At 47.4% G+C, this 17,442-nt stretch overlaps 1 protein-coding gene across 1 annotated transcript; it reads right to left on the minus strand.

Annotated features, from left to right (window-relative positions):
- Nucleotides 1-368: 368 nt before the first annotated feature.
- On the minus strand, nucleotides 369-17,378 carry wdr59 (WD repeat domain 59). Its single transcript, XM_041949775.1, has 27 exons — nucleotides 17,275-17,378; nucleotides 16,781-16,905; nucleotides 15,425-15,474; nucleotides 14,992-15,127; nucleotides 14,806-14,891; nucleotides 13,861-13,941; nucleotides 13,340-13,377; nucleotides 12,781-12,869; nucleotides 12,578-12,694; nucleotides 12,310-12,387; nucleotides 11,927-12,083; nucleotides 11,523-11,602; nucleotides 11,318-11,447; nucleotides 10,539-10,645; nucleotides 10,001-10,165; nucleotides 9,745-9,840; nucleotides 9,504-9,608; nucleotides 9,016-9,137; nucleotides 8,284-8,437; nucleotides 6,247-6,380; nucleotides 5,547-5,628; nucleotides 4,896-5,008; nucleotides 4,435-4,585; nucleotides 3,655-3,736; nucleotides 3,422-3,542; nucleotides 3,187-3,329; nucleotides 369-2,876 (listed from the first exon to the last, which is right to left on the minus strand). The coding sequence occupies exons 2-27, from the start codon at nucleotides 16,832-16,834 to the stop codon at nucleotides 2,641-2,643; spliced, it is 2,907 nt and encodes a 968-aa protein (XP_041805709.1). The 5' UTR covers nucleotides 16,835-16,905; nucleotides 17,275-17,378; the 3' UTR covers nucleotides 369-2,640.
- Nucleotides 17,379-17,442: the final 64 nt, after the last annotated feature.

A 17,442-nucleotide genomic window follows, 5' to 3' on the forward strand; every position in this document is an offset into this window, starting at 1 on the left:
GTCCGTGATGATGAGATTTGAACTCTTGAGGCGTCGACATATCGATAATTCAGGTTTTCCTCCAGCTGAATGTGCATCATGGCTGCCCTGTGAATCCTGTGTTCCTTTATCAAATGACATAAACATACGTTTCACGAGGTGAAATTAACTGAGACTCTGAACACAGCACGACGAGAGGTGGAAAGCTTAGAAGAGACACTAGCAATGCTTGTCCACAGTTGTCTCCACGTTTCGTTGTGTTTATGTTGGACAAAATGAGACATCGTGTTGTCGGCCAGGGAAGATTCAGCCCTGATCTGCTGCTGGTGGAGGAATGCTTTAATGCTCCAGTTACACAACCAAGAATTCAGACGTACATTTCTAAACAGAAGCTAATGTGGAAGTGCCTTAAACCTGCATTCTTTCTAATGGCCAGCAGGGGGCAAGGCCACCCCGGCTTCTCACTTGATTTATTAGCTCAGTAAATCGTTTCTAAAGAGTTAATGGACTTAACTGCTAGTTTCAAGTCTTTGTCAGTGCAGCATGATGTTCATTTAGTATTGCTTATTAATATAATTAGTAATTCGTATAGTTATGATCACATTTAGAATAAAATAGACCATAAAGCAGGATATACAGTCAACACAAGGAAATCAGCTGGTGCTGATCATTTGGTTGCTTGTTTTATGAAACTGCTGACTCATATCTTAAATATCCGTCTGTCTATACAGGCAGTGGGGATTATTCCAGTGTATGTCGTGTCCTTCCTTTGCATAAAGGTGGTGACAAAGCTGATGTTAATAATTATCGCCCAGTCTCCAAATTGTGTTGTCTGGCTAAGATCTTGGAAACCTTGGTGAATGATCAACTTAAATCATATCTCTCCTCATTTTCTTTACTCACTTCCTATCAATCTGGATTCAGACCTAAGCAGAGTACCATTTCTGCAACATCTCAAACGACATTGCACTTTCCCTGGATAGAAAAATGTCTGCCCTGTTTATAGACTTCCCTAAAGCTCTCATCATTGTACCTTTTACAATAAAGTCTGCTGGCCTCCTCTGGCTGTAGGCGAGACCAGCACTGGTTTTTATTCATCTATAAAGCTTTCATGCAGTTGCTTACATCCAACATTTCATCCCTTTTAACTCTGAACTCACATAATCGTGGCACTCGCTCACAGAATAGGGTTCTCAGTCAGATCCAATCAGGACAGAACCACAGCAATGTGTACCATGGCAGCTCCGCCCTCTTGTCCAAATATGCTCACTTCTGGCTCCAAAAAGCCAAGATGGCGACGGCCAAAATGCCACACTGGACGCTTCAAAACAGCAGTCCACAAACTGTGATGTCACAGAGTGCGTACAGTACAAACAAAGCTGCTTGTATCGCAGCTGCTCGCCTACGTTATGTCCTGAGGATGGCGCTAAAGGAAGGGACGAGCTCATTTAAACCTAGAGTTCATAAAAACCTTGCCAGGATTTGGTTTCAGATTTAATGTCCTCTTAAATTTTTGTATAAATCACACTTTGACTGAATTCAAACATACTTTTATTTCACCTAAACTACATTTAAACATTCTTCATCTTCCTCATAAAGAAAACTCACAAACATTCTCTCTGCTTCACATTTAAGATCAGTCCTGTGATCACGTCTGAATCCAGCAGTGAGTCATTTAAGGCCACTGTGAACATGAAGAGACGGTCAGGAAGGAAGCTACATTAATGTCTCGTCAGTGCGTCACATCCATCAATAACCCTCTGAAACGTTTTGTTATGGGGCACAAACACCAACTGTGGCTGCAGGCAGCCATGAGCTGTCCCACTGTTATGATAGACAGTGAACTAACCACAGACACTCGAATGTCCCACTGTTATGATAGACAGTGAACTAACCAAAGACACTCGAATGTCCCACTGTTACTACGAACAGTGAACTAACCACAGACAGGGGGGTTTATGCTCAGGGGACCATGAGTGTCCATCAATCTGAACAGTGGTTTGTACACTGGAGCAAAGTGCTGGACGGACTGATGACATCGTAAAGCTGTTTCACTTTAAAACCTCCATCACATGACGGCGTCGTTGAATCTCTGTGAATCAGAGGTTCAGATCTGTTGCAGAGTTTCACAGCATGTATTTAACAGTAACTTCCTACGTTTCAGTGAATGTGTGTATTTTTGTATAATTTCTGGTGCTCTGTGTGTGTTTTTATTGCAGCGCCGCAGGACAGGACTGCAGCTTCAGACGTGTTGCTGCGCCTGCGGCTGTTAGCAGCACACCATAAAACCCATTAAAGCTTCAACAGGATTTAACTGTACCGCAGCGTTTCATGCACATTCTGAGGGGAATGGAAACAGCAGACTGATGAACGTAGCACAGGACAGACTCTTCCAGGACTACATCCTGATGCTGTGATTGAGTTTCATTCCTGCAGCCTGGAAACATTGCTGATGGCGTGATGGCGAGCTGTTTGGTGTCTCAACGACAGACCAGGAGGAATCCACCGGCTCGATCCTCTGACATAAAAAACTCAGACACTGAAGGAGAAACAGAGCATGTTCACAGTTCTGTGTTGAATCTTTGAATCTCAGATCAGTCGGAGCTCATCGTCCTCAGATCTGACTGATCAGACCCTCCTCTCTCAGCAGTCTGCGTCGCATCAATAGGTGCTCTGCAGCAGACAGTGGCAGCCGCAGCCGGCCGGACACTCGTCCTGCTGGCGGAACCAGTCCATCATGTGACTGGTGTGTCCTCCGTGGCCGCAGCTCAGGCAGAAGTTGGAGGAGCCGCGCACAGCCACGTGACAGATGGCGCACTGGAAGGTGAGACGCTTACAGACGGCACACTGAGTCCCACGAGCCTGACTGCGACAGTGACAGCAGTACACGCCGAACTCTGCGGGAGACGACAGAGGAAGAGCACAGCGTGATGCACGTGGACACGTCAGGACACGCTGCTGCGTTTCCACTTTAAACACACACAAACACATTTAAAACACATCTGCTGCTGAGTGAACACGCTGCGTGGAGATGCTCAAACTCTGACTTTGATTCTTAGAATTGTGACTGAATATTTAAATATTTTGACTTAATTGATCATTTGTAACATTTCATGTATTTTCCTCTTGTCACGGTTTCGTACGTGAGCACGCAGGAGACAGAATCTGAGGAGAATATGAGAGAAGAATATGAGGAGAGGATCGTACCGATGCCTTTGTGAGGCTCAGGAGGACACGAGGCGAACTTCAGCACCTCCGCTCTTTTCTCCCTCAGACCCCAGCGGTACAAGATTTCACCGTAACACTTCTTGAAGTCGTCAAACTGCAGCATGTTGGTGGGATCCAGCAGTCTGCAGGAGGACAGGAAATGACATCAGTTCTGGTAACGAAACACATACCAGTCACACCAGTTCGCCCACCGCCCTATTTAAAGCTACGTCACCTCTTGTTCATGTCGTGCTGCTCTCGCTCTCTTTCCCGTGGATCTGTGTAACCCTGGTTGCCATAGCGATAGTCGTCAGGAGAGGATTCACCCCAGGGGTTGGCGTGCTCAGACTCTCGACCTACAAACAAAAACAAGACGTGTGATAAATGTGAGAAATCTAAACATCCTGAGAAACTCAGACGGTGATGCAGTACAGCAGTCGGCCTGCGAGCGGCGCTGCGGAGTCTCACCTGTGTTCCAGGTGGTTGTAGTGATGGAGTCAGAGGTGCTGGAGCATGAGCCCGAGGTGACGGAGCTGGAGGTGAAGCTGGGCTGAGATGACACACACATGAACCGTTACGACGTTTAAACGTTATGAGACTGATCAGTACTTTCAAAGCGTCCTCCATTCTGTCCTCTCTGGCTCTCCGTTGTCAGAACTGATGAGATGATTGGTTAGTGGTGTGGATTCACATGATAAAGCTGCGCTCATAAATGCTGCTGTGGATGCTGCTAGCGCCCCCTACAGGCTACGAGGTTCACTACAGCCCCTAATATTAAAGCAACTGCGTGTAGAATTCTTCTGGACTTAGAGGATCATTCAAATGATTCTGATGACATTAGTTCAGTAGTCTGCCTCAGCTACATGTTGCATCCTGTTAGCTAACCAGCTAGTCAGCAGCGCATCCTGTGCTCAGCTGCTTTAGCTCAGATCTAATCAACAACAACTAACCACCCTGAGCTTCACAGATGATGAGTTCAGGCTCTGCTCCCAGCAGCTCCAGAGCTAACTTATGCTAAAACATTTCTTATTCTGCGCCTGTTCAATACAAAACATCCAACGAGTAAATCAGAGATGGTGGAAAGTGGAGTTTTCCCTCTTCTGTTGGAGCTACGCTAACAGTGTCCCCTGCTTCCAGTCTCTGTGCTAAGCTTAGCTAAAGGTTCTGCACCGGATGCTGGATCAGGCTGAACTGATCTTCTGGTGTGACTGACGCAGCAGATCACAGTAAGAGGCGGTCAGGACTTACGTATCTGGAGTGGTGTGGAGGGAACATGGAGGAGCGGGATGGATGGTGTCCATACAGCGAGCAACAGTCTGGAGCTGGAGCCTGAGCTCTGAACACACTGCACAGCATGGCCAGAGTCTGAACGTCACTCATGTGACTGTAGTGATCCAAGCTGGAGGTTTGACACACAAACACGCCACTTTTAGTTCTGGCTCTGAACGCCTCGTACAATCTGCGAAGCATTATATATTTTCTATCCTGCTGAAGCGCCCCCTGCAGGACAGTTTTAGCCTTTTTCTCAGTCTTTGACCCAGAGGCCTTTAACTGGAAGCGGCTTCTGTGTTTTTTGGGTCCAGGAGGGGAAAAAACCACTTTGTGAGGTGAACTAAAACTGAACTTGACTGGACGGTGGAAGGAAGACTTCTCATCGTGCTGTGACAGAGGAGTTTTTCAGACTGAGACATTAAACATAACAAACTCACAGAGTCTCCAGCAGGCGGCGTCCAAACGGGTGTCTGGCCCAGGGCGTCTCTGTGTCCGGGTCTGAGTCTGGACTCAGGTCCTGACTGGTCGCTGCTGACGCCAGGGCCCACACCTGCACGCACACACACACACACACACAGAGTGAGGACAGGTGGTCATAGCGCCACCATCAGGAACATTGTTCTATATTGAATCTTTCAGAATGAGACTGAAGCAAACACACAGATTTCTCTTATACTGACTGTTTCTAATGTTTTCAGAGTCTCAATCACTCAGTTTACCAGTTAATGACGACAAAATTCAAACATTCAGATTTAATTATAAATACATAAAAATGACTGAACTTCATCAACGTTCACGTCAGACTGAGCAGACTGAGCAGACTGAACAGACTGAGCAGACTGAGCAGACTGAGCAGACTGAGCAGACTGAACAGACTGAGCAGACTGAGCAGACTGAGCAGACTGAACAGACTGAGCAGACTGAGCAGACTGCAGCTCTGCTCATTTGTTTCTGATAAAAAACTGAAGTCAGAGTGGATGAAAGATGAACTTCAGGTAGTTTCTACAGCGCCACCATGTGGAGAGAGGAAGTGCTTTGGGACCAAACGGAGGAAAGAAAAGACGAATATAAAAAGATGAAATCTTCACCTTTGCTACGTCTCTGCGTCCGACCGTGAGCGCTGCTGCTGCGTTCTTCTGACACGTTTCCTGGACGTCGTTCATGTTCAGACTGAAGACAGAAAACATCCCTTTTACCCATCCACAAACAATCCAAACACACAGACCCGGGCCAGGACTTCTCCTCTGTGTTCTGATAACTGAGTCTGATTAGAACAGAGTTGAAGTTGAGAGACGACGTCTACGACCAGATTGTTTCACAAAGAGTCAGTTTGTTAAAAAAGCTAATAAAACAGCTGATGGCTCGTGACGCTTTGTTTCAGTGAATGTCCTCTAATGACGGTTTACCTTCGTGTTTACCAGCATGGGTGAACATGCACTGGTCAGTATTCTCAGACCACAAACAGAAGACATGTTTATAGACATGGTTCACGTCTCTATTGGGATACTTTGAACCGGTTTACAGCTCTGCTTTGTGGGTTTTTTACTTCCTTGTGATTCACACGTCAGTCTCTGAATGTCAGCCACAGCTGAAACTCCTGACTGTTTTCATTATCGATTCATCTGCAGGGTATTTTGTAATAATTTGGTCTCTGAAGTGTCAGAAAACATTGAAAACATGTGTTATTCTCCCAGTCTGAGCTGATCAGTCTCCCTCCAGCTTCATTTGACCAAACCCGTCAATCGAGTGTTTGATTTAACGGACTGATGAGTGTGGGTCTGCTCTCACATGTAGCTCTCGCCCAGAGCTTTGTGGACGGGCAGCAGGCAGGAGATCTCCTGGATGATGACCTTCCCGGCCAGTTTGATGGGACGGTTGCCGTAGTCCGTCCCCTCTCGCTTCGTCTTAAACCGGCGTGATTTCTGGTGGACAGACAGATGGGAGGGGGGAGACAGCAGGCCCAGAGGAGGCGAAGCACCACCTGATTAAAAGTGGTCTGATGACAAATTACTGTAAGAGACAGTTCACACTGCGAGACGCTGACTGATGGTGGACGAACAGTCTGTACAGCTCAGCTCTACCTGTGAACTCAGCTCTGGAGGACCTGTCTTCTTTGGGACAAAATGTCCACCTCATGGACCAAACTGAAAGGTCAGAGGGTCAACAAGATCATTAGGGTTTATACTCTGGGGACCATGAACATAAACCTGGCCTGAACATCTGGGATATCTGTGAATTTTGGGACGTTTGTTTAGTAGCTGAGTTCATTTTCCTGCTCGTCTCTCAGCAGCAGGTGAACAGAGCTGAGAACACAACTATCGGTCTGTTCAAGGGACAAACAGAGTGATTACTCAGAGGAACGGCAGCTGCTTATCACTTCCTGTTTGCACTGGTTTACTGCGTGTCCTCTGTGCTGAAGCTTTCAATGATCACAGCTGTTACTGAACTGTTGATGGAGGTTAAGTTAGTGTGATCTTATTGGCTGTCTGTCCTGAATCGTCTCTGGATGCTTCATCAGCGACGAACCTGTTGACTCGTCGGTCTCGCAGTGTGAATCCATGGTTAGTTTTCAGTTTATTAACTCTTCTGCAGCCAAATTACCTCAAACATTGTCTAAAATGAAATAAATGAAGATACGAAGTGCAGTTCTGTGCTGACGATCACAGAAACTTACCTGATGTCAGGTGTTAGTGAACATTAAAAGCTTAGGACAGTTGGCCAGCAGACAGGAAGTCAGGTAGCACAGTTGTGTGTTCTGAATTTGAATTTAGCTAACGATGCTAGCTGCCACTGCTACAGTTGTTGCCTCCTGTGAGGAGCTCATAGGCGGATGTTTGCTAGGCAACCGTAGCTGATGATGCTACATCCTAACATGCTAAGGTTAGGTGCAGCATGTGGAGTAAAACATCCTCAGTGCTGATACCTGAACACTGAAACCAGATCAGCTGAGCAGGAAAGACTTGACTTTATTCAGCTGAGATTCAAACAAACAGGACGATGAAGAAACGAGTCGGAAAGTATGACAAACCTGAATGAATCACGGCACAGTTTGACATTAAAATTCTAATTCAGAACACGTGACTGAAGTTCACTTCGTTAGTGACACAACTCTCAGTCCGTTAGTCAAAGGGACGTCAGCCAATCAGTGACAAGCAAAAAACAAAGTTAAAATCCCAACGAGGAGCGGAGGAGCGACGGAGGGAGATACGAGAGAAAAGAGGGACAGAGCTCAGTACCGGCCAATCATGGAGGGTTTGCACAGACCAGCGGCGAGAGGCAGAGATTGGGAGCTTCTGATTGGAGGAGAATAGGAAGGAGGAGTTGCCCGCAGCAGCATGGGGGCAGGTGATTGGCCGGAGCAAAACCACACAAGAAAAAACAAAGCAAACAGAAGCCCATCAGGGAGACAGGACGTTTACATCCAAAACCACCACAAGACATCGGTGACGTCTCATTGGCTGCTGAAACACAGCTGGCAGCGCTCTACATTCCCAGTCCCCCTGAACTCCCCATCAGCTCAGTGTAGAACTCAATGAAGGCAAAAAGAAATGTTTGTTTACTACAAGCCTGCATTTCTCTCCTCGTATGGAAGTTAATTCATGCCAAAAGACAGAGAAGAAGACAAATTCATCCTGTGAACTGTCTGTGACTCCATGTAGCAGCAACAAGTTCAGAAAGGTGTTTGTTCAACTTCACATGATGTTTGTGTCACAGCTGTGAGTAAACCAGACGACGTGATGTTACACGACTGTGTCAGTTCATTTAGTCAGACACCAACAAGTCAACTGGACACTGTGTGTGTGTGTGTGTGTGTGTGTGTCTCACCCGTTCTTTATAGTAGAAGGAGGAAATGGACACGGTGTCTTTTTCGGAGCGTGTCGGGCTGCCGCTGTACAGACGCAGAGTGCTCTGAGACTCTGAACGCATCTTCATCGGAGTCAACACTCCGCTGTGATAGGCCGACAGAGCTGACAGGGACCTGAATGCACACACAGATCCAGGACATGTTTAGTTTAGGAAGCAGGGTGAACTGTTAGCCTAGCTCCATTAAACACCTGCATCCACCTGTAAACTGATTGATAACATTGATCAGAAGCTGCTGGTTTCTGTTTCTGTCTCTGACTCTAGAGAGTCACACACGTCATGTTGATCTCAGTCAGATCACCTGATTAAACAAGTGTTACATCACACAAAGTACAGTAACACTAGGAAGCAGGACAGGTGAGTGCTGACCAGGTAATGAGTGTGTCAGGAGCCTGACAGGGAAAACAACGTGTACAGGTGCTTTTACAGTCATCATATGCTGCTGTTGTGTTCAGGTGCCGGTACGCTGCATCAGAACTGGTGGCCCAATCAGAGGCAGCCGTGTCTGACAATTTCTGTACCTCTGTGACAGCGAACATCTCACCCTCTTTGTGATTGGTCAGCTGAGTGGAGGTGAGAAAGTTGGCAGGATTTGAACTTTTTTGTCAGCTTTCTATTTTCATTTGTTTTCACTGCAGCTGAAGAAAGACGCGAGTGTTCGTGGGGTGTGTGAACACCTGAGGGTGTGTTTACCTGGGTGTGGGCTCAGTTGGCGGGGCAGAGCGGTGCATGGTGATTGGCCGGGTGAAGTAAACCAGACAGCCGGTGCCGCAGAAACGAGCGCCGGACGTCCGAGGGAACGGGATGTTAGCGTCCTGGAAAAAAGAGAAAACATTAGAGAGAACTTTTCCTTTAATGATGCATTCACTGCCAGTCTGTGATGTTCACCGCTCAAACTTCTACCTTTGTGATTTCCCACACTTTGATCCCGCCCCTGCGGGTGTTTGCTGTGAGGAGTCTCGGGGTGAGGAACCTTTCTGAACAGAGCTGCTCTCAGCAGCAGGTTGTTGCCTCGCAGCTCACTGATTTCATGTTGTAGGTTTGCTATTTTCTTTATCTCTGAAAAAGTCAAAGCTTTTTTGTGTTTCTGAATTGCCTCGCGGGCCGGATCAAACGGTCGCGCGGGCCATATGTGGCCGAGAGGCCAGAGGTTGCCCACCCCTGGTCTAAATGTCTGTTACCTGATAGGAGCCGTATGTGTTGGTGACTCGAGGAAACGCCTGCAGGGCCGGAGCGACGGGGTTGGACAGAATGAAGGGACCAGAGGCCGGACCGTCCTCCTGCGTCTGACAAAGGAGAGACGTCATGAAGACACAGCTGTAAGATTCAACTGCTGCTAACTTCCTGTGGAGGCTTCAGAGTTCATCACAGCCACAAAGTGTGTGTGTGTGTGTGCGCGTTCGTGCGTGCGTGCGTCCTCACCATGTCTGACTCCAGACAGGACACCAGCTGGCGGACACACGGCTCCAGACAGTTCTGGTTCCTCTTCACCTTCTGAAGCGACGTGTCGGTCAGAATCTGAGGAGAATTAAAAACAACACAAAGCGTCACTTCTGCACTCGGAACATCATCCACCATCGTCTTTTCATCCTTGGAGGAACACTTTAAACCTTTAAATAAAAGGTCAAAATTAAATCAGTGAAGCAGTGTGTTGTGGTGCGTTTAGGAGCGTCTGTACCTTCTGGATCTTGGTCCTCATAGCAGAGGGGATGGTTGTCGGGGAAACAAACTGGAAGGTGGGCACGGCGTTGTTAGGATACTGAGCGGGAAACTTCATCACCAGGTGAACGTGATGACTGCCAAAGTGAGCCGACACCACGCAGCTGCGGTTCACCGCATCCATCTGCACGACACAGAACACCTTTCAGTGTGAGGTCACTTCCTGTTGGACAGTCTCTGCTCCAGTGGTCCTGAGTGTGTTCGTTAGCATGATTAGTAATTTAAGTTCCTCATATCAGCTTGTCATCACTGAAGTTATTCTCAATGACGGCAGTCGTTCCTGCAAGCTGTGAGACGCGACGAGTCGACGGATGCAAACGTCCAGACACATGAAGACACTGACGACCACCTAATTACATTCAGTAATTAAAGGTTTCCTTATGAAGTCGTTCATAATACCAGAATCAGTAATAATGACCCCGCTGAGGTCAAAGTGACAGCAGGAGACGTCCAGAGCATCATAATTTATATTATATGTTAGAAAATATCCGTCTCACCTCAACGTTGACGTTTCTGATCTGCAGGTTGACCAGAGAGAACTCCTGCTGCAGAGTCTGAGGGAGACCTGAACCCGCCGAGTCCTGACGACCTCCAGAGTCCTGATCTGAGACGACGGGACAGAAGGATGACGGGTGAGACTGCTGACTACCTGTCTGTCTTTCTGTCCAATTAGCACTTAGCTAATTAGCAAAAAGACAAAAGAACACTAACAACAAAAAACCCACTAAACTGTGATAGTAAACATTAGCATGTTAGCATTTAGCTCAGAGCACTGCTGTGCCCTGCCTCACAGAGCTGCTAGCATGACGTAGCCTCTCTGACAGTCTTGTTCTTTACAGAATGATTTATGGTACATGTTGTTTTCCTCAATGAGACGTTCAAGTACGACTCAGCTGCTGAATTAATGAAACCACATTCAGAGTACGACTCCACCACGCTCTGCTGACGCTACGCTGAGTGTCCACATACAGCAGAGTGTGACAGCCTGCTTCAGCCCTGCGATCTGAGATCACTGCTGTCCGGACGGTTCCGGCCCGCGGGCCGCCACTTTATGATCACTGTCACACATGTTTGAAGGCACATGTGATCCACACGTCAGGGCAAAGTGTTCTTTGGGTTTTGGCAGCGTCTGTGGCAGTACTGATCGTACACAGTGTGTTGTAGTGTGATGTTTAGCAGTTATTTTACGCTGTGTAGTCTGGAGTGTGATGCTGCACTGACACTCAGCAAACCTTCAGAAATCTAATCAATGCTTTGATTTTGAGGTGTTTCTCACCCTGCAGGTTTTCAGCTGCAGGACCGACACTGTGATGACTGTCCAGACCCGCCTGAGACGACAGGGACTTCTCCGACTCCACGGTGAGAGACATCCCCTCCATCAGGTCCTCCACGTCACTGACACACAGCTACACAACAACACACAGACACGAGGGTGAATCAGGAGCAGGAGAAGGCTGATCGCTCTGACGCTGCACACTGACCTTCTGCAGCTGAGGATCCACCCTCCATATCCTCAGAGTCTGGTCTCTGGACCACGTGACCAGCTGGAAATCCTTCGAGCCTGCAGAGTCAGCAAACAGCAGCGTCACCACCAACACTTAAAAACAACCGCTGAAGCATTTCTGAAACATTCAAAGTAACACGTTAAAGGCGCTGTGTGTAGACTTTAAAGAGCTGTTTGTATCAAAAAAAGATGGATTTAGCCTAGCTTAGCACAAAGACTGGAAGCAGTGGGAAACTGTTAGCCTAGCTCCATCAGAGAACACAACTCCAAGTCCGTCTGACTTACACAGAACGGTTTTTCTCTCATTTTGTGGGAACACTAAAAAACTGAAGGTGTAGCAGGATGTGTGTGAACTTCAAACGTCAGCGTGTGATCGGTCACCTTCTTTCTGCGGCCTCCACTGGAACTCCAGCACCACATCGTCGTGTCCCACGAAGGCGTGGACGGGACTGTTGAGGTCTAGCGTGCTCCACAGTAACAGACTGTTCTCTCTCCTCAGCTGAGGAACCATCACTGTGACCAGGCCGTTAGAGAAAGGCTGCCACGCACACACGCACACACGCACACACACACGCACACACGCACGTGCACACACACGTGCACACGCACACGCACGCACACGCACACACACTGACGTGAAGCTGTGTACCTTCAGTGTGATGAACTGTGTGCAGCTCTCTGTTCAATTTTTAACCTTTTCTGGCTTCGTCGTCCTCGTGGGATCAATAAAGTTTGATTCATCTGAGCTCAGGATTGATACTCACTGTGTATCTGGCCTTCCACACCGGTACCTGACAGGACAGGATGTTCAGGTACTTCCTGGGCTGTCGGTAATCCCAAAACTAAACACACACACACACACACACACACACACACACACACAGCTGTGATGTTTCATATCATTCAACAAACAGGACGTGTTTTCTTCAGTCAGAGTCATCGAGCAGCGTTCCTCCTCTTCAGGCCGCTTCGGATCGTTGACTCTGATTTGAAGTTTTAATGACCCGACGGTCGAGCGTTCGCTGTTCTCACCCTCACGGAGTTGTCCTGGCTCGACGTGGCGAGGATGAACTCGTTGTCCGGATGCCAGTCGAGGCCATGGATCTTCGACAGGTGAGCCGCCACGTACTCCACCGCCGTGTTTGGCTTCTGTTCAGAGGGAATCATACGAACATTTAGGCCTCTGGTGCTCACACACAGCTCACTGTGGCTCAGCTAACGCGTCGTCTGCTCACTCTTTTATCCCAGATCCGTATGTCTCCGTCGTGACTGGACGCCAGCAGGTACTGGTTCTTCCTGTTCCACTTCACCTGAGACGCCCCGGCTGGATGGAAAGGTGGATCAGGTGTGAACTTCAGAGAACACTGGTCATGCTGCATGTTTTAGCTCTTTTACTCATAATTACTTAATCAGTTTGCTGATTAAAGTAAAAAAAGATCCAAAGGAAAACACGCTTCTTCATGAGCAAGAGGAAGCTTAAAATAAATCTGGATGAAGCTGATATAACAGAGCAGCCATTTAGCTCAGGCCCCGTGGATTGTTTACACGTGGGACAGATGCTGAAGTCTGAGATTTAAACCTTTAAGGGGAGGTTTCAAGAGAAGTCTCTTCTGCATCACCAAACATTTCTGTAACTGTGATTAAAGTGTAAAAACTGACTGTGCTGGATTATCTCTCTGCAGTGCACGACGCTTTTCACAGAAATAAACTGAAACCAGAGAAATCAGATCAGTCCACAAACTGAAATGACCAGCGGCAATAAAACATAAACCCAGTGTGTCCATTAAAGCTCACCGACAGCAGACAGCGCCACCGTAGGTTTCCGAGTGTCTCTGTGGAGTCAAACAGAGAAAACATGTCGTGTGTTTAGATGACTGATGGTCTTTATGTCTCATAATGCAAATTAACCAGACAGCCTGTCGGTGACCAGTCAGTGCACGTTGTACTCCACCCTTTAAATGGAGTAAATGTTTCATTCACTCTTAACCTCATAAACAGTGTTTGGTCAAAAAGGATGAAGAGAATAAGCGAGTGGACTTCTGTTTCCAAAAATCAAGAACAATCTTTCAACTGTCAGACCAACACTGATGAGGCCTCCACAAAATACTCAGAAAAATGTGAAGTCGAACATCTACAGTTCCACGACAACTGAGAAAACTCCACCTGCTGATGAAGGTCATGTGATATGATCAAAAGCTCCAGAACAGCTGCTAAACTGAGGTGAGATTATTTTCTTAACAACATCTTTCAGGATTCAGGTGACAGACTGTGTTCAAACCACCTGATGAATCATTCTAATCATCATTTCCTCTGACCTGGTGTCCCAGATGTAGATGTAGGTGTCCACTGAACTGGTGACCAGGAACTCAGGCTCAAACCAGGACCAGTCCAGATCACTGAGGACACAAACACATCAAGGCAAGTCCTTAGCAAATCACAGTGAGTCATGAACACATCGCAGTGAGTCCATGAACACATCATGAGTCCTTGAACACATCATTAGTCCATGAACACATCATGAAACCATGAACACATCATTAGTCCTTGAACACATCGCAGTGAGTCCATGAACACATCATGACTCCGTGAACACATCATGAGTCCTTGAACACATCATGAGTCCATGAACACATCGCAGCGAGTCCATGAACACATCATGAGGCCGTGAACACATCGCAGCGAGTCCATAAACACATCGCAGTGAGTCATGAACACATCATGAGTCCGTGAACACATCATCAGTCCATGAACACATCATGAGTCCGTGAACACATCATGAGTCCATGAACACATCATAAGTCCGTGAACGCATCATGAGTCCGTGAACGCATCATGAGTCCATGAACACATCGCAGCGAGTCCATGAACACATCGCAGTGAGTCATGAACACATCATGAGTCCGTGAACACATCATGAGTCCATGAACACATCATGAGTCCGTGAACACATCGCAGTGAGTCATGAACACATCATGAGTCCGTGAACACATCTCAGCGAGTCCATGAACACATCATGAGTCCGTGAACACATCGCAGCGAGTCCATGAACACATCACGAGTCCATGAACACATCACGAGTCCATGAACACATCATGAGTCCATGAACACATCATGAGTCCATGAACACATCGCAGCGAGTCCATGAACACATCGCAGCGAGTCCATGAACACATCATGAGTCCATGAACACATCATGAGTCCGTGAACACATCGCAGCGAGTCCAGAGAATTGCATTTGATGACTGTGTCTCTGTCCTTACCTAATGACCCGGGTGTGTCCCTGCAGGGAGGTGTGCACTTCTCCACAGCCATCCCTCCATGAGTACAGATCGACACGCTGGTTACTCTGCAGACCCCCCCGCCACACACACACACACACACACACTCAGAAACAGTCGCTTTTGATTTGAGGAGCAGATTTCTTTATTATTAACAGCAGAACTCACAGACGCAGCAAAGACGTGGGACTCTGATCTGTGAGGATTCCACTGGACCGTCCCCACGTCCCATTTACTCTGTCGGCCAATTTTCCTCGGCGGTTCAGACGGAGCCTCCAGATTCACCATGTAGAGGAAACGCCGCCTGAAACACATTTAGTACACGAGAGAAGCTTGTAGAAGCAGCAAGCGACGCCTCGCAAAGCGAACTGCTTGTACCCCACTGAGAAAGAACAAGGAAGAACTCAGGCTCCTCAGTGAGCGTCATCGTCTCCATGACGACACACCAGGCTGCCTGGTGCTGCGGCCGATGAGACGGCCATAAAAACTTTTACCTGCAGTTCCCTCAAAGCTTCAGCTGCTCTGAAGGAGCTTCTAACCTGCAGGGTTTCCTCCCATCAGTCACGATCAACTCTGACACACTGCAGTGAGCTGAACTTACCCTGACAGCACGGCGTGTGAGCCCAGGCAGTCCACTGACATGGCGGTGGCCTGAAAACACAGAAGAAGAGCCGGTGACGGTGAGATTATGTAGAGGACGACCTGAACAATACTGGCCTTTTCAGACCGATCTCAATATTTGAGAGTTTAAAAAAATTCAAAATAAAATATTTTTAATAATAATAATAATATCATTTTTTAACAATATCATGAACACTGTGATGTTGACTGTCCTCCAGGGACGTGTCCTGTCACTGATCTGCTGACACACTGATGCTGACAGATGTGTGAGGATAGATGTTAGTTTAAATAATGTCTTTCAGAAACATGTCGACTGTTTCCTTGTTGTTCTTCTCTCCTCCATGCTCATGCACAGCTGAGCACTTCAAGGAGGCTTTTTGCCTTCATACCCCGCAGAGTTCAGGGGTGGACCGGCTTTCCTGAGGAACAGTTGACCCCAGTGTGCTCCACTGGTTTGGGTCCGTCCAGCCTCAGTCTGTTGGACGTTTGGTCTCGGCTAGTCCCGGCAGTGGAGCTGGATGCTGGTGTGACTGTGGAGGAGGACTGTGAAGCGCTCCACAATGGAAAGGACCTCCTCTGGAAGCTCTGCGGAGCCTCGGACAGAGCCATGGAGGCCTCTGTTACCAGGTCTTCAGCTGCCTCCTGTCCATGGCTGCAGGCACGGCGTCACGGGCAGCGAAGGCTTGGAGCACAGGAAGGACCGTGGATCTGTCAGAACCCAGACACCTGGTAAACTCATGGGCAGGTCTGTATCTGAAGGTCTACCAGTCCTAAATGCCGCCCACAGCTCCTGGATGTCCAGCTGTGACAGGGGCTGGGACCGGTCTGTGTCCACAGGGCAGGGTGATGTCTTTCAGGAGCAGCATCTCTGCCGGTGGCTTTGTTTCGTCTCCTCTCAGGAAGCCTCCGCAGTCTGTTGGCTCCTTGTTTCCTCCTTCCGCTCTGGTTCTTGTCTCCTTTCTCCACGTCTGTCTTGTCCGGGACTGTAACCTGTTAACTAACAAGTCCACCTGTCGACCTTCAACTTCCTCTGTGACAGAAGGTTTGAGGATCTTAGTGGAAAAGTCAGTTAAAGTTTTAGCTTTTCGCCATCGAGTATCTGACAGACCAGATTAACCACAACATGTTCAACGCTGCATTATTTATTCATGACATTTAAAATCGATGAACTCGGCTAATCGCTACAAAACTAAAACTGAGGATTGTAATATGTTAGTGTGAACTGGGACTGTGTGTTCTTGACTCAGTTAAAGTCTCCTCCACGTGTCCACCTGTCCACCTGTCCACCTGAGCTGTCAGCCACTTTATTCACACCTGAGCTTCCGGACATAAATACCTGGGCATCCCGAAACTCAACCACCACATTCTCACTGCTCCAGCGGGCCGCCATCTTTCTTCATCTCCTGCCGTCAACAAAACGTCACGTGATCGTAGCGGCACATGACGCTGCGTTCATGATCTCTGGGAAAAAATAGGAAGAGATGATTCTTGGAAAAATCATACCAAAAGCTACTATTAATCATCGGCTGCATTAGTCGGTGAAGACGTATTCTACAAGGTGGAGACATTGATGACTTCTACAACAACACTTTAATCCAAGCTGTAACATTTATTCTGGCTAACAGGCTGAGAAAAAGTCGTTTTCTCTTGACCCGAATTTAACTTTTTAGAAATATCTTGACGTAAAACATACATCAGAGATAACTTACATACACATGTAAGCCAAAGAATCAATGCCATGTTTAAAATACTTAATTCATTCTTGAAAACACATCTTAAATAAATTACGTAACACAATGTAAATAAAACACAAACGTCAGTCTTACAAACCTGACACCAAATACAACAGAAATGTCAAATATTTTCAATCTTTAAAACTCTAAATTCACTATTAATGTCAGCAAATCAACTTTTTTGCGGATATTTCTGACTAGAGCGACACTTCTACGAGTTCTGTCACGAGACTGTTTCGTCTCTTCTGATTGGTCAGTCAGGTGC

The sequence above is a fragment of the Chelmon rostratus genome, chromosome 1, assembly GCF_017976325.1.
Source record: "Chelmon rostratus isolate fCheRos1 chromosome 1, fCheRos1.pri, whole genome shotgun sequence".
NCBI lineage: Eukaryota > Metazoa > Chordata > Actinopteri > Chaetodontiformes > Chaetodontidae > Chelmon > Chelmon rostratus.